Raw genomic sequence first — 25,473 nt, forward strand, 5'->3', positions numbered from 1 at the left:
GCTCCATCAGCCCCACTGGATGGTAAACTGAGGTAGTCTCATGTCAGATGAATCAGAGGCAGTGGAAATAGATGCTCTTGCCTTTTGTCGGTGAGGGATTTCAGAATTTAAGCTAGTACAAATCCAGACCATCCCTCTGCCAGCAGCAGGGTCTCACAGGTACTGTACCTCTCCCGGTCCTGGGCGCAATTAGTGACTGCCGTCTGGTGTGTCTGGCCATCGTACAGTCCACTCTGGCGGCGTGCTTGCTCACTCCGAGCTGGGAGTCTACCTTCCACCTCTGCCAGCCAGGCCTAGAAGCAAAAGCCACAGAAGACTTGGACCTGAGCTAGCCTAGGCTAGATCATGAGCTGTCAGGCCTCAACTCAGAGCTGGAGAGTCACTTAAAGCCAATGCTGATGTCTTAGACCCTGAACTGGCTGGCTCACAGGCAATGGCTTTCTTCTCCTGAAGGCTGGGGGAGGGGTAGAAAGGCCCCCATTGACCAAATTTACCAACCACCTCACATGGCAGAAAGCAGGCACCACTGGGACAAACCCTTGGGCAGCCATGTAATCATAAATAAATTATTCTAAGGTCACCCTGGGAAACCCCACACCCCAAGACATGTCAGTCGAGTGGTTTTCCTCTCTTGGGACACAGCCCAGCGCTCCTATAACACCTACCACAGAAAAGGTGTGGGGCAGGGGTGGGAGTGGGGGATGGGGGTGGGGATGGGGTTCTCCTGGGGACTGCCCAGAGACACCTTCCCCTTCTCGCTTCTTCCTGTTCTCCACACCTCAAACTTCTGAGCCTCCAGCCGCAGTTTTTCTATGTTCTGGGTGACTTCGGTGAGTTTGTGGTCCAAGCTGGCCGGGTCTCCCATCTGAGGGTTCTTCAGGTACACATCTTTCATTTTGGTGATGGCATCTCTGAGAAAGGGATAACAGGAACACAGAGACTGAGGCTGGAGCCAATCGGGCCTTTTCTGTGACTACATGAAAAGCCTACTGTCCTTTCTAGAAAACCCCATCCCCGACATCACAGGCTCTGCGCCACCTCTTACCACATTTCTTTGTAAAATGAAAAGGAGCTTTTAAAAGCCATCACCCTGCTTGCTTGGTGACACACCTATTTCCTTGGTGATCGCAGCACTCAGGCACTCAGGGTAGGAGGCTAGCCTGGGCTACACAGTGAGACCATCCCTTCGTTTCAGATGAATCTCCTCAAAAGTTCACTGGTGTGTGTGCATGTGTGTGTGTGTGTGTGTCTGTCTGTCTGTCTGTCTGCGCGCGCACATGCTTGCCCACGTGAGATGCCTGTGTGAATACACAGGGGCCACCAGAGGCAGTCCTGTGCCTGCTTCACTCTTCCCCCTTTCCTCTCAGGCAAGGCCTGGAGAGCCTGCTGACTCCGCCCACATTGGAGCCTGGCTTAAAGGTGTCTGTGGGCTGTTGGGCTTGTTTTGAGTGCTGGAGTCTGAACTTGGAGCCCATGATTACACAGCACTGGCTCATAACTGCAGCGCCATCTCTCCAGCCACCCAACTTGTTTTATGAGTCAGGACCTCTTACCAGCGATGGGGTTACAGACCGGCACTGTTGTGCCTGGCTTTTTACGTGGGCACTGGGGATCAGAACTTGGTTCTTCATGTTTGAGCAGAGAGCGCTTTCCCCACTGATCTTCCCCCCCAGCTGGAATTTTACTGAAGTATTTTAGGAAGCAGATTTTTATCTGTAGAGCCTCTGTTAAATTGTATGATTTTATTTTATTTTATGAGACAGGGTTTCTCTGTGTAGCCCTGGCTGTCTGAACTCACTCTGTAGACCAGGCTGGCCTCGAACTCAGAAATCCGCCTGCCTCTGCCTCCCAAGTGCTGGGATTAAAGGTATGCGCCACAACTGCCCGGCAGCATAGTTTTCAATAGATTAAGACGCCGCCTTCAGAGCTGGAGAGATGCTCAGAGGTTAAGAGCACATGCTGCTCTCTCAGAGGATCTGAGTTCAATTCCCAGCACCCACAGAAGGTAGCTCATAATTGTCTGTAACTCCAGCACCGGAGGCACCTGTATTTACATGTCATCCGCAAGCGAGCGCGCGTACACACACAGGCACTCTTAAAATTAATAAAACAAATCTTTTTTTTAGAAAGCATGCCACTTTTACTATTCTCCTCTTTATTCTTTTTTTTTTTTTTTAATTATTTTTATTATTTTTAGTTATGTGTGGCGAGTGTCTGTGCACATGGAGGTCAGAGGCACGGGACCCTCTTGGACAGAGTTACTGAGTCATGAGTCAGCTGGTTTCAGTGCTGGGAACAGAACTCAGACTCTTCATCAGAGGAATACATACTCTTAACCACAGATCCCCACCCCCCACCTTTCCTTGTTTTGGGGGAGGCAAGGTCTGACTCTGTAACCCAGGCTGTTCTCACTGCCCCATGGCTCGGCTCTTCCACCTGTGATGACCTTAACCTGCTGTCCCTTCCCTAGTTTCATGAGAAGGTATCTCAGTTATCTCACTTTGGCTCTCTGCTTTTTGAACTTAAATTTGTGTGCCTGCTTTGTTTGTATATGCACCTAGATGTAGTACTCACACAGACCAGAAGAGGGTGCCAGATCCCAGGGAACAGCAGTTACAGATAGGTGTGAGCCACCAGGGGTGCTGGGAACTGAACCCTGGTCCTCTGCAAGAGCAGCTAATGCTCTCAACAGCTGAGCCTTGTTTGTTTCTATTGTTTTGAGATAGGGGCTCATGATCCAGCTCAGGCTGGCCTCGAAGTTGTGATCTCTTCACAACTCTGCTTCAGCCTTCTAAGTGATGGGATAGTACATGTGCCATCACATCTAGCCTTTTAAACTTTCTTTATAGTGTGTATCAAGAGCTATGAATCTCTTTTCTGCAACCATAGCTTTGACTTTTTCTTTTTTAAAAAGATGCAGTCTCAAACAACTGCTGCAGGTTCAGGACACTGCATTTATACAAAGATTGATATGTTCTATGTGTACTGTCATTCAGTAGAACAACAGCCTAGCAGGCAACAAGGAGGCTCAGCACAGCATACAAACAAAACTCACCCCCAAGTCCCAAAAAGATGGTAATTCTTTCCCCCCTTTTACAACAACAACAATAAAACAAACAAATAAAAAAAAAAACCCTTTAACCCCTAAGAAAAAAACTCCTACGCTCCCTGAACCCCACGGCAGAGCAGCACACAGGCTTCTGGTTGGCTAGTGACCAGGCTGGTTGGCTAGTGACCAGGGCAGACCAGCTGCAGTTTGTTTTCCAGACCACTAAACCTCGCAGACGAAAGACATTTGGGGCTAACACCTGTAATCCCAGACCTTGGGAAGCTGCAGCAGGAGGATTGCTGCTCTGAGTTGAGGCCAGCATGAGTAACATAATGACTTCCAGGGCAAGATTCTTTCAAAAAGTGAACAAACAACTCCCCAAACACAAAGGTGTGTTGGGGTGCTTGTGCCTGTAGTCTCAGATGTTGGGGGCGAGAGGGGGCACAGATAGGCAGGAATCTGAGTTTGAGGTCAACCTGATCTGCAAATAAACAAACAGACAGACAAACAAACAAGAAGAAGGAGAAGGAGGAAGAAGAGCAAGAGGAAGAAGAAGGAAGGAGGAGGAGGAGAAGAAGAAAAAGAAGATGATGGAAGGGGAGAAGGGCAGAGAGGAAGGAGACTGGAGAATCTGCAGGAAGACAAATATTTAATTATCCTCAACTAAAAAGACAAACAGATTTTAGACTCAAAGGCAGGACATGGAGGAGAAAGGAAAGAATCTTTTCTATCTTTTGTACAAAAACAAAAAGCAAAAACCCCTTTGACCCCTGAGAGAAAACCCCTAAGACTGCTCGTATCAAGGCGATGTGGCCGATGCCAACAAGAACTTCACCGAGGGCCCTGACAGGGGAGACCCTCCCTCCCCCTTGAGGTGGAGCCCATCACTGAGAGTGTCAGGATCGAGACCCAAGACACAGAAGACATCCTGCCTGACCAGCAGCAGCTAATACTGGAAGGCAAGCGGTGGGAAATGGCTGCCTACTGTGTGACTACAACTTCAAGAAAGTGCCTACCCTGCACATGGAGCTGCGCCTGTGTCATGGTGTGGTCGGACTGTCCCTTTGCCAGCATACAAGAAACACAACAGAGACAGCATGATGCTCTGCTTGGAGAGCCATAGACACCTGCACCTTGTGCTTTGACAGCTGTGTTGGAAGTACAGCCATGCCAACCTTTGTACCTTGAGGCTGAACCCAGCACTAGGCTAGAAAAAAGAACACCTACCAAAACTATGTCTTTCTGTTTTAGAAGCAGAAGAAATGGCTCAGCAGGTAAAAGCATGTACTGCTTCATCGTAAGAACTGAAGTTTGGTTCCATACCTGCCTGTAACTCCAGCTCCAAGAGTTCTAATGCCCCCTCCTGGCCTTTGTGGGCACTGCATGCATGCATGCATGTATATGCACACACACAGACACACACACTCATGGACACACATTCATTTTCAGATTTCCTCTTTCCAGACTGAGCTTGGATTCTTTGACAGGGCATACCAATCCATCCTACCTCTGGTCCGTCTCCTTTTGAATCTCTTTATTGAGGTCGTCAACTTTCTGTTGTAGTTTTTTCCTTCTCTGCTCAGGTGGGAAGTTGCTGAAGTCTTCTGGTGTGACACCCTGCAGACACAAACATAAATGAGACACCAGAAAGCCTTGCGATGCTCCTGGGCAGAGGGGGCAGACTAAGTCTGCAGACCTGCAAAGCCAACTATGCTTCCCTGCTACACCAGCTGAGATGCAAAACCCAAACAAATGCAGACCTCACAAGTCTCCCAAATCACCAAGCGTCACCTGCAAAGGACCAGAGCACCGTGGGGAAGGCCAGGGGCCACTACACCGCAGGGGGAGACTTGGAATAGGTCTGACCCTGGAAGGAGACCCGTAGACATTAAAATGTACACATAGTGTGTTTGCATTCTCTGACTATTCCCAACCAGGACAGAAATGCAGGAAATGATGCTTCTGTAATGTGATCAAATCCCTATCAGTGTTGTGTCTAAGTCTCTGCTCTTCCCTTAGTTGAAGTGTCCCTAACCATCTCTCCTCTCAATGCTGAGGCATTCCAAGCTCCCGCCCCTGTGAAATGACAGACAGGCTATCACTTTTCTTTGTGGATGCCAGCAAAAAGTACAATTAAAAAACTCTGGTATGACTTGTCCCTCACTGCCTCTGGGACCATACAATTACTTCCCACAGTGCACAAAACTAACCTCCCCTGCTGCTACTGTCAGAGCGTGTATAACACACCCTGCATTTTACTTCTGGGCTACAGTCTGAAACTCACAGTGATTCCCCTGACTTAGTTTCCCAGGTACTGGAGTTATAGGTGTGAACCACCATATCTCGCTCCTGACCCCCCTCCCCAAATTTAAAATTGTGCATGCATGCATGCGTGCGTGCGTGCACGTGTGCCCGTGTATTCAGTGTTTATAGAGTCTGGAAGAGGGCATTAGATTCCGTAGAACAAGTTACAGGCGGTCATGAGCTACAAGATGTTGTAATGGAATTGGGTCCTGTGCATTCTCCTAACTACTGAGCCATGTCTCTAGCCCCAGCTCGGCTGAGTACTTGCTGTGTAGGCCAGGTTGGCCTTCAGGTTGAAGCAGTCCTTCAGACTCAGGCTCCCAGTGCCAGGGCTGCAGGCACGAGTCACCACCCCTGGCTGGGACTGTCTTTTAGGATCTTACTGCACTCTGACCTCTTATTTGTGCTTTCGGTAGCCGATCCCAGGAGCTGGCCTTCCTCCAAGGACTACCTCCTCGGCTTCACGGCAGTGCAAGAGTGTTTCCTTAAGCGAGGCCGTTCTCATAAGGAATGAAATGTATTCAACGAACCCAGAGGCAGCCAGGAGATTTACAAGAAGAGATTTTACTTGAAAACCTCAATACTTTTCAAACAAGAGCAAGACTCACTTGGGGGTGAGAAGAAAGGGGGCCCAGAGAACGTGATTCCCGGAATCCAGCTGGATTTGCCAAGCAGCTTATTTAGGGGCTTGTGACAGGCTTCTGGGATAATTAGGAGAAGCAGCAGGCCGGGAAGCCCATGAGTCAGCAAATAGCTTGCCTCTTAGGTCAGGTGGAGATCTGCTCTCCATCCTGAGACACCCTGTGTGTGTGTGAGGGGTATGTGAGCGGGAGGAGAAGAAGATGGGCAGTGTTACCGTCACTAAGCTGGCATGGTCCCGCAGGCCAGCAGGAGCAGTGGGCTCCCTGTTTGGTGGCAGCTGAAGTGGCTTCCCTTTCCCATGCACACTATTGAAACATCACTGTCTGGCTTGCTTTCTATTCATTCTATTTAAGCTTGGAGGAAAATCCATCTTTACAGTTTTTACCCATTCTACAATCTGTGGGACTCAGCTCCATCTTTCAACCACGTGGGTCTCTGAAATGGAACTCATGGTCATTGGGCTTAGAAGCACGCACACTCCTGCCTCCGTGAGCCATCTTGACGACCCTGATACTTGTTTCCTAGATTGTGTGTGTGTGTGTGTGTCTGTCTGTCTGTCTGTCTGTCTGTGTGTGTGTGTGTGTATGTGTAGGTCAGAGGACAACTTCCTTATCTTCCACTTGGTTTGAGACAGGGTCTCTTGGTTGTTTTCCATTGCATATTCTATCTGCCTACTGCTGGGCTTTTATACGGATTCTGGAAATTTAAGTTTGCAGGCTCGGGCTTACAAACACTTTCATCTCTGGACTTATCTTCCCAGCCCCAAGGTTTTGTTTGTTCTGTTTTGTTTTGAAATCTCAGACGTAACAAAATTCAACGCAAGTCACAGAACTGTGTCAGTGCATCGATCTGGGCAGTGGCCAGAGAGACCTCTAGAACTTTCTGTGATAGTGGGAACATTCTGTGGCTGCACTGTCTGGTACAGCAACTGCAGGTGACTGCCGGACTTGAAAGTGGCTGGTTCAGTGGTGACCTGGATCTTCTGAGTGTATTTAGAACATGTGTGTGTGAGGCACAGACGATATCTGAATGGCTATGGAGATGCCTGTAAGGAACCCTCTGGGCTAGTGGTTTGTGACTGGCCACAGGAAAGGTAGCACTCTACTTATGACAACAAAATCATCATCTTCAATTGATAAATGGTTCACTGAACTGACCAGCCAGGTCCCTCTCAATAGCTACCCTGGCTATTTCAATAGCGTCATTACTTGAAAACAAGTCACTAGGAAAGCCTCAGACCTTGGTAGTTATGGATTCAGGTCAGCAGCTTCTCATATAAACTTCACATCTATAGAAAGGGCGTCTCACGCAATTAGGCTTTTGAAGTTTACATTCCCTCAAACAAAGCTCTGACAGGTGACTCACTCTGTGGAGAAGGGCCTCTTGTTTCTAGCTTTGAGTCATGGGGATGTCTCTGACACAGCTAGAGTGGCCCAGTTTGTAAAAGGATGGAACCCGCCCTGGAGGGTGTGGTCAGACACACCCAGGTTAGAGGGATCTGTATTCGGCCTTGCCCTGTCTTCTGATGGAACCTACACCGCTCCTGGGCACAAGCCCTGGGTAAAACAAGCCCTTCAGATGTTTGCTTTCACAGCCAATCCACTTCCTACCTGATACTGCATGTCTGTGTGCATGTCTGCGTGTAGTACATGCAGAAGCGTGTATACTAAAGGGGTAGTTCCAGCAGGATGTCAGACGTCTTTCCCTCTCCGTATCTTACAGTCTTGAACCTGGCTTTTCGGTGAGGCTGGGTGTCCAGTGGCTTCCTCTGACACTCACTAACTCCACCCTCAGTGCAGGGGCTGAAGAAGTAGGCAGCCATACTCGCCTCGATGGTACTGGGTTCTAACACATCCTGGGGCTAGTAAGAGCAATCGGCCCTACCAACTGAGCCATCTCTAAACGCCATGGAAGCAACAGCTCACTCCCAAGCTGGTGAAAGGATTTGTATTCCAAAAGGAAAGACTGCTTACAGTCATTCTGCATCCAGACCTCTTCTCTCTCCGAGAGAGACCTCTCTTGACTGCAGACTCATCCCGGGCTTTCATTTTTGAGGAATGTTATTTAATAAAAATATTTTTTTTTGCTTTGAGATTGACTGGACTGCGGATAAACACAGAGTCAGTTGGGAAATGATGTCTGTCTGTGTATGCATGTGCATGGCTATAGGAAAGTCATGATCACATGTCACCCAGGCCACCAAGAGCAGGAGGACCCACAGCAAGAGTAACTCCCCCAGCATTACTCTGTGTTAGCTAACATGGTCCATCACTGCGAGACTGTGGGAATCTGCTCTGCCTCGGCATTCAGGAGGATTCCATGACTTTCATCTCTTTTTTTTTTTTGTGGTCGTGGTATTGGGGATGGACCCCGGGACTTTGCCTGTGTTAGGCAGACCCATGACCCAGTCCTCATTCATTCTCAAAGCATCGTGGGTTATGTTGGTTAAGATTTTCTTTTAATAAAATCAGGCTGTTTGCTGGAGCCATACCATGAAGAAGCAAGACAGACAGACGCTAGGTACAGAGCTCAAGCAAGGATGGACGAGGTGGAGTTCCCTTTGTCCATCAAAGCATCTGTGGCCCCTGGAATCAGCTTTACCCAGAGTTCCCACAGAAGAAGTTCCCACTGGTCTTCTCTACCAAAAACCTAGTGCATCATGACAGGCATGACACATACCTGAGTGAGTGTCTCCTTCAGGGTCTCTCTAAGTAGCTCTGGCTGGCCTGGAACTCACTCTGTAGACCAGGCTGGCCTTGAACTCAGAGATCCACCTGCCTCTGCCTCCCAAGTGTTTCCTTTAGGTTCCCAGTTTTGTGTGTGTGTGTGTGTGTGTGTGTGTGTGTGTGTGTGTGTGTGTGTGTGTTTTAAATGTCTACTTCTGTGGCTTCCAGGAAGAGCTATCTTCCAACTCTACCTTTATTTTGACCCAGAATGACCAGTAGGAAGACCACCCTCCCCTCAATTTCTGACATCTACACTCAGATGAATATAGATAGCTGACCAATGCTTGGCAACTCTAAGGTCCCCACAGTTAAAAAAAAAAAATCAAATCATGTTAAGCATTAATTTTCTTAGTGAATAAGACAGTCGCACAACCAGAGGTCAAATACACACCAACAAAAGCGCCCTCAGGAGAAATGAAGGGAAACAGTTAATGTGGGAGGCAGGTCGCCCATGGCATAGCAAACACAGCACCCTAGACCAGGGACATGCATGGGAGACATTGTGCTTACCAGCTTTAGAGAAAGCTTCACGGGAAATTGAAGAGGTGACAAACGGGAAGAGAGAAAGAGAAAGAGAGAGAGAAAACACGTCAGAAGAGGAGGCATTTGGCCAGTCTCACTGGACACATAACATCGGCTCCCTGCTGAATTGTGAAATGGCCGGGCAGATCTGTGCAAAAGTTCACAGGAGGGGCTGGTTGTGAGAGAAACTCTTAGCATCTTGGGTACCAGAGCCGAGACAAGGTGTGAGGCGGGTCTGACATGGCCCTGCAGTCATCTCCCACTGGACGCCTATGAAAATCAGCTTGCTGGGAAGGGTGACTTGGGGAGCTGCTGGGAACACACCCCAGGGCCTCAAACCTGCTAGGCATAGCGGTGACACATAATGACCCTAAAAGGAGAAAAAAAAATGTGTAGCACTTCTCTCCCAGGACATCTCATGCAGAGTCTTTTTAAAATACGACTTTTGAGACAGGGTTACCCAGTGTACATCCCTCGCTGGGATGGCCTCAGGTTTTCAAGGAGCCTTTCTTCCCTTCTGTTCTCTGAGTGCTGGGGTCATAGGCAGCCCCCTCCCCACACACACCGGGAGTCTTCCCTTCTGTCTCCTGAGCGCTGGGGTCATTGGCAGCCAGCCTTCCTCCTGGAGTTTAGTTTTTAGTTTTTAATAAAAAATACTTATTTTTACTCGTGTGTGTGTGTGTGTAGGCATGTGCACATGTGCCACAGTGTGTATGTGGAGGTCAAAAGCTAGAAGGTCTCTTGCCAGCAGGATGGAGACTCTGGACAATGTGATCTGCCACCTGTCACCAGCGCCCCTCCTGGACCGTGAAGGTGACTTTTGAGGCTTGTTCTTTTTCAAAATGAATTGGTTTCCTTTGAGGGAGCTTTGGGTCTTGTTATGCAGCACAGTTCGGCCTTGGCTTTAGCTTCTGAGTAGTGGGGTTACAGGCTGCTTGAGGCTTGCTACTGAACGCCATGCCTGACCACAGAAGCTACACAGCACCGGAGCGGCCAGGAGCTGCAGCTTGTGGAAGCTGACTTCCAGGTGTGGGTGAGCACTGCCTTAGGTCCCAGGTGCTGCTGTGGGTGCGTGAGCTACAGTGTAGGGCCACACCAGCTCTGATACTGCTTGGCTTGGAGACTAGAAACTCCCACGATCACTAGAGTGAAGCATAGTATGAAGGAAGGCTCTGAGAACTCAGAACAGAAACAGATTTCTGTAAGACTCTGTTGTCTGCCTAGGGAGTGCTCAACATGTGACTTAGTTTCTGACAATCCAGAAGGTCCTAGTAAGGGGTAATATGGTGCACACATATTTGGAGGATAAACTACCAAAGAAAGCACACTTAGATTTCTATGCTGGGGAGGGAGGGGTTAAAATTCTTTAGCCAGCTTATATATATATTTTTTTCAATCCTTAAGATTATTTAAAGCTGAAATTTCTAGCTCGGCTTGATGGTGCACACTCAGGAGGTAGAGACCTGGTCTACATAATGAGTCCAAGCCCGCCAGAACTGCATAGATGTTGTCTCAAAGCAAAGAAAAAGGTTGATACTCTTTTGTATATAGGCAATCACTTTTTAAAGAAACTGTTCCCAGGTAGAAGGAAGAGATTGTTAAATCGGAAAGAAACTGGGCAGCTTTTCAAGAAGTGTCTGCAGAGGTGTGGTCGTGAACTGGTTGAGCCTCCTGGAGCTAAAGCACAGATTGTCCATCACAAGCTGAGTTCATCACTCAGACAGACAACACCCATGGTGCAGAGCAGGAGACGGCCCCACAGAGTGCACCAGCAGACATTCCTCACACACGATCTTACTGCTAAGTTCTAGAACCTGACTCACTGTTTATTCTCTATGGGGCTCCTCTCATGACTTGCGATTATAATCAAAATCTCCTAACACCGAATTTGTAATATCAACAGGAAGGTTTCCACTTCGAAATAAGAACAAATAATTAAAATTGAACATCCGTTCCAAGAGAGAAACAGGAAACACTAAATTCTCACACTCAGTTTTTTGGAAACACCAAAACACTCAAACTGAAGTGGGTGGTGACAGATCACCTGCCAGAGGTGCCACCTCAGTGTTGGAATTCTTTTTAAAGGTGACTAAGTGTTTTTTCAGGTCGTAAGTTGTAAAAACCCGGATAATTAGGTCACTTCCAATTAGAAAGCAAGTCTTCTCCTGGGAGAGCAACGCAAGGCCCCATGGAGTGTGTGACTAGACACTAAGGGACCAAAGGCCATCGGCTTCAAGCGGCAGGTTAGGGGCTCTGGGAGAAGCAAGCATCAATAACACGGGAGGGAGGCAGAGTCAGCGAGTCCATGTGTCATCGGACGTCACAGCTACTAACCTCAAGCACGAAGAAAGGGGACGGTAAGTGCCCGAGCAGATACGAGTTGACAAACTCTCCTGGAACCGTCTCTGCCCATGCTTCTTTGAGTTTTTACTCTCTAGGCTTGTGGCAAGACTCCCCAGTGACCCATTAGCTATAAACACAGATATGGTCATATCACCATGCCCTAAACTGTCACTGTCTGTTGGCTACACTCAATAGCTATATTTTGTGGGTAAATTTCTGCCATAAACTCATATCCAGGGAGATACCACGGATCTTTCAGGTGGTAGTTGTTGGCTCTTTAAAGATTTTACCAGAACTAAGAGAAAAAGTGGACAGTGAGCTCGCTCAGTGGGTGTCACTGGGGTGTTGGATGCCCATTAGAAGGCTTGGATCTTTCCATACACATTTGGGAGCTAAAATAGCTGTTGAATTTGCACAGTAAGACCCTCTCCTTGTCCATAGAATTTTGTTTGGTGGGGTAGAAGTATTACAGGTGCACCTGTGTCCCCAGTCTTGGCGCTGTCCAAGGGGTTAGTGCTTTGGCTGTGACAGATCTGCACCACAGGCGGACTTACAACATAGTCCCTAGCCTCCAAGGCGTGCGTGGGCTTCCCTAGAGTCCTCTTCAGGAGCTCTCTGTGGTAGCACAGAGACTGAGCCTGCCGACCATCAGCAAGAGAACAGGATAAGATAAAAAAAAAAAAAAAAAAAAAAAAAAAAAACAAAGGAAAACCACACATTCACAACGTGACACGCAACAGTGCGCATCCAAAATGCCTGGCTTTGCTTTGGTGGTTTTTCCCAAGATTAACTCTAAACTAAGAGGGAAGTCATCTAGTTTTAGCTAGACAATTGCTTTGCACAGGCTCAAAAGGAAATCCTCATTTAGGACAATGGGATTATCCTTTGTAGAGTCTAATTCAGGACATGTTCTATCCATCCGTCCGTCCATCCATCCGACCATCCATCTATGTATCCATGCATCAGTCTCTCTCTCCCACACCCCTTTGGCTTTCTATCCATCTATGTATCCATGCATCAGTCTCTCTCTCCCACACCCCTTTGGCTTTCCTGTCAGTCACATCACACTGGCCTCAAACTCCCTGTGTAGGAGAAGATGGCCTTGACCTCCTAGTCCTCCAGGTCTCACCTCCCCCAGTGTGGGATCACAGGCGTGTGCTTTTACACAGAGTGCTAAGGGCACACTCTCTAATCTTTATTTGACTTGTGTAAAGATGGCACAGTGAAGGTCTGGCAGTGTAAACCTTCCGTAAATATCACAAAACTATTTAATCTTGTTTAAGTACTTAAGAGTAAACTAAGCTATCCTAAGAAATGTTTGCACACTGAGCCAGATGGTGATGGTGCAAACCTGTGGCCCCAGCACTCAGGAGGCATGGGAGGGCAGATCTCTGTGAGTTCAAGTCTAGACTGGTCTATATCATGAGTTCATGGACAGCCAGGGCCACACAGTGAGACCCTGTCTCAGAAAAAAAAAAAAAAAAAGAAGAAAAAAGAAAGAAAGAAAGAAAAGAAAAGGAAATGTTTGCATACAATTTCCACACTCTGGTCATTAAACCAGATACTTAGAATTCAAATCTGAAGGCTGTGAAATATGATAAATTAAGACACACCACAGGGTACTGGAGAGATGGCTCAGTGGTTAGGAGCACAAGCTGCTGTTGCAGAGTATATGGGTTCGATTCCCAGCACCCATGTGGTGACTCACAAACAACCATTGGTAACTCCAGACCCAGGGGATCCAATGCATTCTTCCTTACTCAGAGGACAGTAGACACATTCGTGGTGTAGACATGGCCGCAGGGAACACTCACACAGATAAAACATAAAATGAAAAAATCTGAATAGAACGAAACAGACACACAGCCACAGTCGGTTATTCTCAGAGAATCTTCCCTGGATCTCATTTGCTCAAGAGTCTCAAGCTCAGGTGCAGGAGAAAGCGAAATGGGAGAGTGTGCCCCCTGTCGGTGGCCGACCGCACCTACACTTCCCGCACTGAAGCGGCTCAACAAACAACCCAGTCTAGTTCCCCAGATGTTGTTGGGTTTACGATGTTTTCATTTCAAAGGCCTGCTATTCCCCTCTTCCTTCCTCCCTCCCTTACGCCCTCCCCCAGTTTCCTTTCCCCCACCATTCCTTGCAAGAAAAAGCATCAGATCTGACCCAACCGCTCCTCCCAACTGACAGCAGAACTAGCTTGTCTGTCATTGGAGAAAGCACTTACCTTTTAGGAAAGTTTCCATCAAAGAAATTTGCTGAAATCAAAAACTTTTTTAAACCATTTTTTCTTGTACTAATTGAACACAGACATTCTTTGGCCTTTGCCAATACACTCTGGGGACACCAGAACACAGATGCAGAAACCAATGATGACCAGGAGACTGTGGGTTGTGCTGTCATGGACCACACATGCAAACGGATGGTAACTGAAGACACTCATCCCGTCTGACAGACAGATGCAGATGTTTATAAACACGGGTGATCACGTGCAATGTGACGTAATGGACCGAGCCTGCCTCACACTAGTTACATCCATGGAAATTTCTCTGATGAAGAGTGAGGTTCTAAAGGCCAGCATAATTGAGACAGGAAGCTGCCAGGTGCTCAGCCAGTCTCAACAACAGAGGTCAGCATGATCCATTGCCCACTTCTGAAGCTACTCTGCCTGCTGACAGTGGCTGTCCTGACAGCTTCAGGAAATTAAATTTCCGATTTAATTAAAAATGATTATATTTATTTATTCAGTGTGTGTGTGGGGGGGTGGGTATGCCCACGCTAAGGTGTGCATGTGAAGGTTGGAGGACAGCTTGCAAGAGTTGGTTCTCTCCTTCCACCCTGTAGGTCCCAGAGACGGAACTTACATTGTTGGGCTTGGTCACAAGAGCCTGTTTCCCTGAACCACCTCACCAGCCCCAAATTCCTGATTTCTAACTTGACCTACTAAGTAGCCTTAAAAGCCAAACAGTTCTCTCAAGTGTACCCTTCCTTCCTTCAGCCTGGATTGTTTTGAACACTACTCATCCTTTCATCTACTCTTATTGGTTGGTTGATTGCATGTGGAGGGCAGTGGGCAGCTCTGGAGAGCTGGCTCTCTCCTTTCACTGTATGCCCTAGGAATTGGACTCAGGAGGTCAGGCTTTGCTCAAGCACTTTTACCTATTGAGCCGTTTCCACGGCCTATTCTTTTATTTTTGAGACAGAATCTCACTTAGCCCAGGCTGGCCTTAGACTCACTGCGCACCCAATGAGGACCTCTGACCTTCTGATCGTCACAGGCTTGCACCAGTGAATGCTTTGTGCCGGGCTGGGGATGATGCTAGGTAAGTCCTCTGCCAGCCAAGGTGCACTCCAGGCTCCCTCCTTCCCTCCCTCCCTCCCTCCCTCCCTCCCTCCCTTCCTTCCTTCCTTCCTTCCTTTGGAAATAGGATCTCATTATGAAGCCCAGGCTGGCCTTAAATGCGCTGCACTGCTCCTGCCTCAGCCTCTGGAGTACCGACGTCAGAGATGAAGATTCTCTCAGTACAAGGATTCTACAGATAAAGAAATCCACCAGCGGACGGATCTGAGGCAGACGCTCACCTAATTAGCCATGGTTTGAAATCTTTCCCACACCAGAGGACGGTGGGGTAGAAAACACAAAACTTGGGAACGTCCCACTTGCAAGGATGCCTCGTAACAGCCCAAGGTCTGGTACCCACCTCTGGCTTTAGGGATAACTGAACTCCCAGGGATGACAGTGAAGTGTCTCCAGCTGGCCATGGTGGCATATGACTTTAATCTCAGCACTCCAGGGAGGCTCTAGGCCAGCCTGGGCTACAGAGTGAGTTCCATGACTGGAGGTGGGTGAGGCACTGACCATTAGCTACAGATTTTTCTTGTCTGTTTGTTTGTGGCAGGGTCTCGCTTTACATCCTAGGCTAGCCTGGAAAGATGTGTAACCCAAGCTAGTCTTAAACTTAACATTTTCCTGCCTCAGCCTCCCGAATGCTAGGATTGCAGGTATGAGCCACCACACTCAGTCCAGACAGTTATTATAAATACAACTAGAGGAGGCTTACTTAGTTCTACTTGGGCGGTCAAAAATTACTTTATTCCAGCCTTTTCCTATTAAGCTAAGTTGGTATCTATGCTGGATGACTGCCCAATTCCTAAAGTGGTTCATGTATGGTTACAAACTGGAGGGCTTTCTGTTTGCTTGTTTGTTCTGAAACAGAATCTCATATAGCCCAGGATGGCTCCTAACTTATTCTGTAGCCAAGGATGTCTCTGAACTTGTAATTCTCCGAAGGCTGGGAGGACAGATTGTGCAATGTCACACCTAATTTCAACCTTGGGTCTTAACAGCAACCACATTCTAAGACTGTTCCCTGAACTTGGGTGCCACAGAGCACCAGACCATGTGAGCTGACTCTTCTGTCCTGGCTCCATGGCTTCTATTAGCTCACTGGCTTCACCGCCAAGGAAGGGGGGACCGGATGGAGGAGGAAGCCCTCGGTGAATCCTGTGGCTGCTGTGCCTTCTCCCTTTGCAGAGAGATGCAGGTTTGAGAGGTATTCTATTGTTACCCCTGAACTTCACAAGGGAACCAGTGTGCCAGTCAGCTTCCTTCCTCCTCGCCAGCATCGTCATTTGGACAGCCGAGTCTGTGCTGCATCCCTGTCTGTAATTAGTCAGCACAGATTCTCTGACTGTCCATTCGCTTCTACTTCCTCATCTTTACATTGTTTGAGAGACCAAGTCAGAGTTGGTGAGACCAAAGGGGAAAATGGATGACTTCTAACCTCTGAAGGGGAAGTGTAGGGTGCTTCCAGCATGGACTAGAGAGTCAAAGACCTCAGGCCTGCTGGCTCTCTCCACCTCACCCCTCTGCAGGCTCTGTGCCTTCCTCTCTTTCTGCCATTCTTTTGTTCTCTGGGAGCCTGGGCTCGAGCTCTCTATCCCTCTAAATGTTATAGGAAAACACACTGGGTCCATTCACAAGTAAAATATGCAGAATGAGACACGCAACACGGTGTGCAAGAGACGCAGGATTCCAGAGCGGAACTTACCCCACGCTTTAGGCTCCGGAAGCAGTGGATTTTGGGTTTGGAGGTCATGAACTCGTTGAAGCGGTGGGAGAGGGGTTCCTTTTGCTGCTTGGGAGACTGGGGGCCGTTGGGAACAGCAGAGGGTGAGGCAGAGGCAGGGGGAGGAGGGGGAGGCTGATGGGGGGATGTTAAAAGGGACACAAGCTACATGTGAGGGGTGGAATGTCGACAGAAAAAAAATCAGAAACAAGAAGACACAAAACAGAAATAAGCATCAAATCATATTCAAGATCCAAGCAAGTAAAACACAAACCATTAATATTGATGCCACGGTACAAAAGAAATCATGGAGGATGCGGTCCACGAAGAGGGGACGGGAAGGAGAAGGGGCCGTGAGTACGCGACAGGACAGCAGAAGATTATGACCCAAAGCTCATGCAGATGGCCACATGCAGCTAAGGCTCTCGTTAGTCATTCTAAAACCAGTTTAAGCCAGAGGAGTAAACATTTCCACACCTAAACTACTAACTCAGCTTGATGGGGAAAAGAGGGTCTAAATCACCGAGGTTTCGGAAAAGCAGGGGGACAGTTCTGTCCTGGGAAACTCAGACAATCAGTCTGACCTAAGGTTAATGCAGTAAGGCCACTTCCATTCGGTTTAGGCCACTGGGTTAGCCGCCATGCACCTATAAACCACGCTAGAAAAAGAAAATGAACAAATGTTCACAGAGACAGAGGTTAATGTGTTGAAACCAAGGCCAGACCAACAAGCTTGGTTAGATGGGACTCCGTCCCCTTGCTCCCAGCAGAGGTGTCCAGCAGTCTGGGAGGATGGGGGTGGGTGAGAGGGCTGTGAGGTCAGTGATGTTAGTGTGGGTGACCCAGTCCTGGGACAACGCATCTGCAATAAGACAGAGGCCATGGCAAAGACTCCAACACCAGAGAGAGACCATCTGAATCGTGAAATGAACGCAGCACGCTAACTGTCCTCTCTCGATTTCTGAAAGTTCAGATCTTAGTTTGATTAAAACCAAAAGATAAACTCTGAGTCTCTACACATTGCAGTTCTCAGCCCGCACAGGGTCCAAATGGCCAGTACCTTGTTTTTCTTGATGAATGGCCAGAGCTTGCCTCTGGACTTGCCGCCAAACTTGAGCTCAGCCTTGCCTTCTTTGGAGCTGGAGAGGCTGTTGTCTGACACCGTGCGTTTCATCGGCTGTGTGTAATCTTCGAATTCAATGTCTCCAGGAGGCTCAAATCCTGACTTATAGGCTTCTACGACCAGCTGGGAGTCCTGCAATCACACCCACAGACAAGCAGGTCAACGCCAGAGTGGCGAGGATACATACCAAGGCAGATCCAAGAAAATCCTCCCACTGAGACTGAATTTTCTTTTCTGTAGTACTGTGTTCATTACTAGAGACATTGATTCATAAAGTTTCGCCTCCAGGTGAGAGCCAAAGAGACTTTCCAGATCTTAGATCCACCTCCCATGATGCTTTGCCTTTGAAGGATTGCTCCTTTGTCCACATGGATTATGGCGTGTCACTAAACCCTTAAACAGGGAGACTGGAGGGAGTTTCACATAAACCTTTAAATTTTTCTGAGAGACCTTGAACTGATGACATAACAATGAAGAAAAAAAAAATCCAGTCACAGTAAGATTGGTTTGAGCACCCCAGGTAGAAAGCTCGACTGTAAGATATGTCAGTGGCGGGGAGGACGCCGTTTATTTTGGAGCACTGATAATTTTTTCCTCACAAACTTGGCAGAGGCCCCTGCTGGATGCTTACAGCCAACATGTCTTAACGAAGTGGGAGGCAAGATATCTTACAGTCAAAACTCCACAAGAGAGCCACCTATTGCCTAAGACTTTGTCTTACAAAAAATTCACCATTTAAAACATCCCAAGGCAGCTGAGCACACCAGACTGACAAAACTCTTTTCAGAGATCATTAAAAAGTGAAACTCAGGGATCCGAGTGGGTATTTTAAACAAAAACCAATTTTTTTCCCAGAGGACTTTTGACAACACCTGAAAGTGACAGGGACTATTCAACAGAGGGTGCCATCAGTGTCCAGTGTTAAAACATCTCATCCTCTGCAGGCAGCTGGGTCACTGCTGCCTGAGAGAGCTTTGACCCTTTCCAGAAATCAGTCCTATGCCAGCAAAACACTTCTCTTCAATTCAGTGACAACCCTGCAAGTGTGTTTTGCATGGAAGGACTGGGGAACTAAACCCCAAACACTGAGGGCTTCAGGAAAGGCCTTTTAGGTGGAAAAGGACAAAGACCACACCCAACAGCACCAGGTCCCAGGGTCCCTGAACGAAGTGTGGCTGGAGGGACAAGGAGCGAGATGAAGCCCCAAGAGAAGCCCAGTGACCACCACGCTTACGTTTTTCTGGTCGATAGACTCGGCCGCCTTCACTATGCCGTCCAGGCATTTCCCGATGATGGGTATCACCTGCCGGTCCAGCTCTGCGTAAGTCTTCATGGACTCTGCAATGCGCACAATTCTCCTCTCCTCCATCTCTTGTATTTTCTGCAAAAATCAGACCATGTATAAAACGGTCTACACTAACCCAGGTAGTTGTTTTGGGTGATTACTGCTCCTCTGCGTTTATTGTAAGCCTGCTGTGCTGTGTTTATTTCATTTCATTTCATTTACAACTGCACTGTAAATTGTAGGAAGACTCCCTTGATGTGGTTGATTTCAATTTGCAGGATCTACAATCGCCAAATATCCTCTGGGCATGCCAATGAAGGAGTTTCTTGATTAGTTTAATTGAAGTGGGATGACCCACGCTAAATGCAGGTGTCACACTATTCATTGTGCTGGGGTTTCAGCCTAGAAAAAAAAAGGCAGCCCACAAGATGTCTCAGCAGGTGTGTTGGCTTTTGCCATTAAGCTTGAGAACCCGAATTCAAACCCCAGAACCCATCTAGCAAGGAGAAAAGAGTATGTTTTCTGACCACTGTGTGCAGTGTGATACAAGCATCCTCCCCACATATAACCACAAACACATGAATGAATAGATAAATGTAATTTATGTATATGGAGAGGAGACTGGAGAGATGACTCAGTGGTTAAGAACACTGGATGTTTTTCCAGAGGACCTGGGTTTGATTCCCAGCACCTACATGGGGGCTCACAACCATCTGTAACTATAGTTCCAGGGGCCTCAGCGCCCTCTTCTGGCTAACACAGGCACTGCATGCATGTGGTGCATAAAATACATACATGAGGACAAAACACTCATACATACAAAATACAAATATAGAAAAAAATTTAAAATAAGGAGAAAATGAGCCAAACACTAGCATCCGTCACTCCTTGTTTCTCAACTCCTGATGCAATGTGACCAGTGCCTCCTGCTGCAGTGACTCTGTACCATGATATCCTGCTCCGTAACCCCAACTGTGAGTCAATAAACCCTTCCTTCCTGAAGCTGGCCTTGTGGGAGGACCTTCTGGCACCAACAAAAGGAAGCACAACCCATCACAGTGGCTTTATTATGGTATTATTACTATTATTATTTTGTCGTCCGGACACAGGCTAACTTTGACTTCCGATCCTTCTGCCTCTACTTCCCAGGTCCTGGGATTACATTAGAGGTGCATTGGCTTTGTGGTTGTTTGTTGGTTTTTAGCTTTTACTTGGTAATACACACCCCCTCCACTTTCTATCTTTTACAAAAACATTTTGGTAACAGGCTCAATGCAACCCAGGCTGAGACAGAACCAGAGTCCTGAGCAGAACCCTAGCATAGAGCAGTGATCTCACACCCCCATGCTGTGACCCTTTAATACAGTTCCTCATGGTGTGGTGACCTGCCACCTCCAACCACAAAAGTATTCCGTTGCTACTTTATATCTGTAACTTTGCTACTGTTATGAATCATAATGTAAAAACCTGTGTTTTTCAATGGCCTTAGGTGAGCTCTGTGAAAAGGTCGTTCAACCCCTAAGGGGGGTCTCGACTTACAGGTTGAGAAATACTGACCTAAAGGTTCGTAGTGGGGACACTGAGAACCTGATCAGATCCAACCAGGGAATTACTTCAATCAATTACTTTGGCTTTTCTACATTTGGAACTCAGATCCTAAAAAATTCCCCAGATGGCATGGTGGTGGTACAATCCTTGTGTTCTGGAAGCTGAGGCAGGAGGATTACTAGTTTGAGCCTGGCCTGGAATACATAGCAAGACACTGTCTCAAAAACAAATAAAAAACAGGCAAAAGTATTCAAACAGAAAAATCGTGTGAGCGTGCGCGCGTGCGTGCGTGTGTGTGTGTGTGTGTGTGTGTGTGTGTGTGTGTATGCCTTGACTGACTGACTGTTGTGCTGGGAATGGAAGGTAAGGCTTAGCTGTGACTGTGACAAACCAGTACTCCACAGTGAGCTTCACTCAGTCTCTTATACCAGGCAGTGGCAACACACACATTTAATCCCAGCACTCAGGAGGCAGAGGCAGGTGTATCTCTGAGTTCAAAACCAGCCTGGTCTACAGAGTGAGTTCCAGGACACAGAGAAACCCTGTCTTAGAAAAACAAACACATAAACAAACAAACAAACAAACAAATAAATAGGATCCAGGCTCAGTTGGTAAAGTGCTTGCCACAAGGTCCTGAATTTAACTCTCAACAGTCATGCAAAAATGCCAGGGTTAGATGTGCAAATGAGCCCAAGACTGTGGAGGCAGAGAGGGAAAAATCTTTAGCACTGGCTGCTGGCCAGCCCAGCTCTAAGGGCAAGCTCCAGATCAAGGAGAACGCCTGCTTCCACAAAGTAAGGTGGTTCAGTGTAGTGTGCACACTTTATCCCAGTACTCAGAGGCAGAGGCAGAGGCAGAGGCAGGTGGATCTCTGTGAGTTCAAAACCAGCCTGTACACAGACCAGACAGCCAGGGGTCCCTAATGAGACTCTGTATGTATACACACACACACACAGAGATTTTAAAAAGAAAAAGAGAACAATTCAAGGGAAACAACACTTGTTTGTTCAAATCCCACAGCTCTGAATGCTGCTTTGTCTCCAAAGCTAAGCAGGCGTTTCTTGTAGCCGGAGTATGCTTTAAAGAGTAAGCGCTCATCTAAAAGGCACAGTTGTAAAATCTCAGCCCCTGCAGAAATGGGGGTGTAGTGAAAACCAGGATGTCTACACAGGCACCCAGTGAACCCCGGGTTAGCATTATGCTTCATTCTTATTGCTGGCCATCGCTTGATCTACACGTTAAGGGGAGATGGCTCCATGGATAAGATGCTTGCTTTGCAGGTATGAGGACCTGAGATTAATTAATACCCAGAACCTTAAGGCAGGGTGTGTGGACACATCTGCAAGTCCTATACAAGGGTACCTGAAATAGGAGAATCACAGATTCAGTGGACATTTCAGAAGCAGATGTGGTTATGCACATCAAGTTGACCTCTGATTTACACACACACATACACACACACACACACACACACACACACACACTCACGCAGACTCGGTGGACATTTGGGAAGCCAGATGTGGTTATGCATATTTCTGATCCCAGGATTCAGGAGGCTGAGGATGGATGACTGCCAGTCAAGATTCATAGTGACTTCCAGGCTACAGTGAGGCCCTGTGACACCAGAACATCCTGTCTTCACAAACCTGGAGCACTGTGGAGCACTTACCTGGAAGATGTTGGGGATGTGGGTATGGTAGTGCTCCCATTGCTCCTGGTTGAACCTCTGCAGGATTAAGGAGTAGTCCGCTTTGCTGTCCTCTGCCATTTGCTGGCGGATCTGAGCTTGCTGTCGTGCCTTGGGGCAAAATACGAAAGTACTGTTTATCCAGTGAGGCATACCAGGGTCTAAATCACTTGATATAGTTTTTATATTTTTTACACTGAAAAATTACTTCTTAGGCTAAGCAGTGGTGGTACACACCTTTAACCCCAGCACTCCGGAGGCTGAGGCAGGTGGATCTCTATGAGTTCGAGGTCAGCCTGGACTACAGAGTTCCAGGACAGCCAGGGCTACATAGGGAGACCATGCCTCAAAAAAAGAAAAGAAAGGAAAGAAAAGAAAAGAAAAGAAAGAAAGAAAGAAAGAAAGAAAGAGAGAAAGAACCAAACAAACAAAAAACCACCTCTGTGTGGTACTGGGGACTGGCTGAATAACCCAGAGGCTCATGCTTGCTGACCCGTGGTCCCCCACTGAGCCACACGTCCAGCTTAGCAGGTGCTTAAAAACAAAAGAAACATTGTCTCCAATTGACATTTTCTGTTTATTTATTTATTGAGACAAGACTTGGGCTCCCTGGTATCACTCCAGAGTCAAAAGCACACTCCCTTTTAGAAGTGAGTGCTTTAGCGTGCTACACCAGCATCTCGGGCATCTCGCTTGCTTGACCGGCTTGTTTGCCTGCACCCATGCCACAGAGGACTAAGATTCATGACTGAAAGAGGGCACGCTCAGATGTGACTGCAAAGACGAAAGTTCCCTGCCCCATCTGCCCACCGCCTGCCACAACTCGGGTGAGGTTGGTTTTGTTTGTTTGTTTGTTTTTCATATTTTTACATGTATTATTTTTAATAATGTTTATTATTCATTGACAACTTCATACGTGTATATAATGTATCCTGGTCCTGTAAACCAGAGTCTTCCCTACCATTCCCCTGACCTTTAACATTTATTTATTTTGTTTATGAGTATGTGTGTGTGTCTGTGCACACGTGCACAGACACACACAGCATAGCACACACGTAGAGGTCGGAGAACTTGTGGTAGTTGGTTCTCTCCTTTCACCATATGGATCCATCAGGCTTCATAGCAAATATTCTGTGGTGGCTGGAACAGGTTTGGCCCCCATAGACTCCTGTGTTGAATGCTTGGCCCACAGGGAAGGGCAGTATTAGGAGGTGTAGTCTTGGAGTAATTGTGTCACTGTGGGAGTAGGCTTTGAGGTCTCCTATGCTTGAGTTACACCCAGTGTGGAATTACAGTCTCTTTCTGATGCCTGTGGATCAAGATGTAGAATTCTCACTCCTTCTCCAGCACCATGTCTGCCTGCATGCTGCCATGCTTCCCGCCATGATCAGAACAGACTAAACCTCTGAACTGTAAGCCAGTCCCTGTAGGACCGTGAAAGGACAGCATGGTTTCTGGTTGAGCACCAGCTAGAGACGGCCTGAGACCCAGCAGGTTGGAGACCCCACAGGTTTCCCTGCAAGGGACGGCATGCATGCCATGCTCCCAGACTCCAGGCTCCTGACCCGAGGCCTAAGACCTCCATCGATCCCCACCTTTCAGTCACTAGGACAAGGCTCCTACAGCCCCTCCGCAAGTAGAGGGACTGACTACAGGCCACAGAGCCTCAAGACAGATCTCCATATTAATGAGATACCTAAAGGCCAGAGGGTGTAGCCAATTAAACATTCCTTCCCAAACCTCAGGCCTGAAGGGGTATAGTTTCATTCATTTTCCGCCTTGACAATAAACATTTTAAGACCATGGACTGTGTCTCTTTTTTGGGACCTGCTGTTGGGAACTGTGGAGAAGGTTTCCCACTACTGAGCTGCTACCTAATCTCCTGCCCATGACCTCTCTACGCTTCCAGCCTCAGAAGCCACCAACTCAAAAGCAAGTAAGCCAAGCCAGCCATGACCCAGCCAAGCTGTGACCAAGAGTCTCATCCCTGAGGGATGCAGCCAGAGCTTCTCCCCTACCCCCTGCAGGCCCATGTAGCCCTTACACCCACCCCCCCACCCCCCAACCCCCGTCTCTACCCCTTTGCAGGCTCTCAGCAGCCCCTGAGAGCCCAAGGGCCTGATAACCAAACGGTCTCTGGTGGCCTTTTGGCCTGGGCACCCCCAATTCCAGAGCAACGGCCCCTGCGGGACCTCAGTCTGTGTTCCCCACCCCTGAACAGTGTCCTGAAGCGTCTCACAGTCTGATGTCTGCCCTGCACAGGCGTGGAGCGAACATAGTCAACTTACCTCTGCCTCTCTGAGCCACGACCCTAGCCTCTTAGAGGGGCAGACGCAGGACCCATAATTCAACACAACAGGACCCACACACACTACAACCCCACAAGTCCCAATTAAATATTTTCTTTTGTAAGAGCTGCCTTGGCGGGGCGGTGGTGGCGCACACCTTTAATCGCAGAACTTGGAGGCAGAGGCAGGCAGATTTCTGAGTTTGAGGCCAGCCTGGTCTACAGAGTGAGTTCCAGGACAACCAGGGCTACGAATTGCCTTGGTCATGGTTCCTTTTCGTAGCCATGAAACCCTAACTAGGACATAGACTTACCCACTAACCACCTCAGGAGCCTCGGGAGGGTTTGGTTTTGTTTTAAATGTATATGGCTGTTTTGTGTGTACATATATCTGTGTATTGTATGTGCTGTTGCCCAAGGACGCCATAAGAAGGCACTGGATCCCCTAGAGTTATAGACGATGGGGACCCACTATGTGAGTGCTGGGACCTGAACGTCGGTTCTCTGAAAGAACAACCAGTACTCTTTAGAGTCAGTTTGGGGGAGGGTTTCTGGGTGTCAATCAAACCATGGGCTGGCTCAAGCTAGGCACATGTCTCCAGCCCGCTCAGGTGACTTTTTATTCTCCAGGTTTCTCACTGGCTTCTGACCTGGTGATCTTTACCAGAGTCCCACTTTCCCCACACATTCCAGTCTTGCTGGGCAGGCCATGGAGATGGTCCCGGTGGTTTCCTTCATTTTCTTCCCTATTCATGAACAAAGGTCATCTAGTATTTCCAGTGTTTTCTTATTCCTCAGGGCTTTTCAGTCCTGTAAGGCATGGAGTCTTCTCAGCTAACCCAGGCATGTTTCAGCTACCACATGCTCCCCCTTGTTGGCAGTCTGCCA

General features: G+C 47.9%; 1 protein-coding gene across 20 annotated transcripts in view; it reads right to left on the reverse strand.

Moving 5' to 3' along the window:
* Fnbp1 (formin binding protein 1) overlaps positions 1 to 25,473 on the reverse strand; it is a 113,179-nt gene that overhangs the window by 9,497 nt on the left and 78,209 nt on the right. For 5 of the 20 annotated variants that reach the window (XM_076928459.1, XM_076928457.1, XM_076928458.1 and 2 more), the window contains 9 exons: positions 22,281 to 22,409; positions 19,013 to 19,159; positions 17,716 to 17,910; positions 16,638 to 16,820; positions 12,141 to 12,224; positions 9,232 to 9,246; positions 4,557 to 4,666; positions 779 to 911; positions 169 to 293 (listed from right to left, as the gene is read on the reverse strand). In XM_076928459.1, coding sequence (XP_076784574.1) covers positions 169 to 293; positions 779 to 911; positions 4,557 to 4,666; positions 9,232 to 9,246; positions 12,141 to 12,224; positions 16,638 to 16,820; positions 17,716 to 17,910; positions 19,013 to 19,159; positions 22,281 to 22,409 — 1,121 coding nt within the window. The remainder of the gene's footprint in view (positions 1 to 168; positions 294 to 778; positions 912 to 4,556; positions 4,667 to 9,231; positions 9,247 to 12,140; positions 12,225 to 16,637; positions 16,821 to 17,715; positions 17,911 to 19,012; positions 19,160 to 22,280; positions 22,410 to 25,473) is intronic. The other 15 variants (XM_034494091.2, XM_034494090.2, XM_034494089.2 and 12 more) reach the window with 7 other exon arrangements.

Source organism: Arvicanthis niloticus, chromosome 2 (genome assembly GCF_011762505.2).
Source record: "Arvicanthis niloticus isolate mArvNil1 chromosome 2, mArvNil1.pat.X, whole genome shotgun sequence".
Classification (NCBI taxonomy): domain Eukaryota; kingdom Metazoa; phylum Chordata; class Mammalia; order Rodentia; family Muridae; genus Arvicanthis; species Arvicanthis niloticus.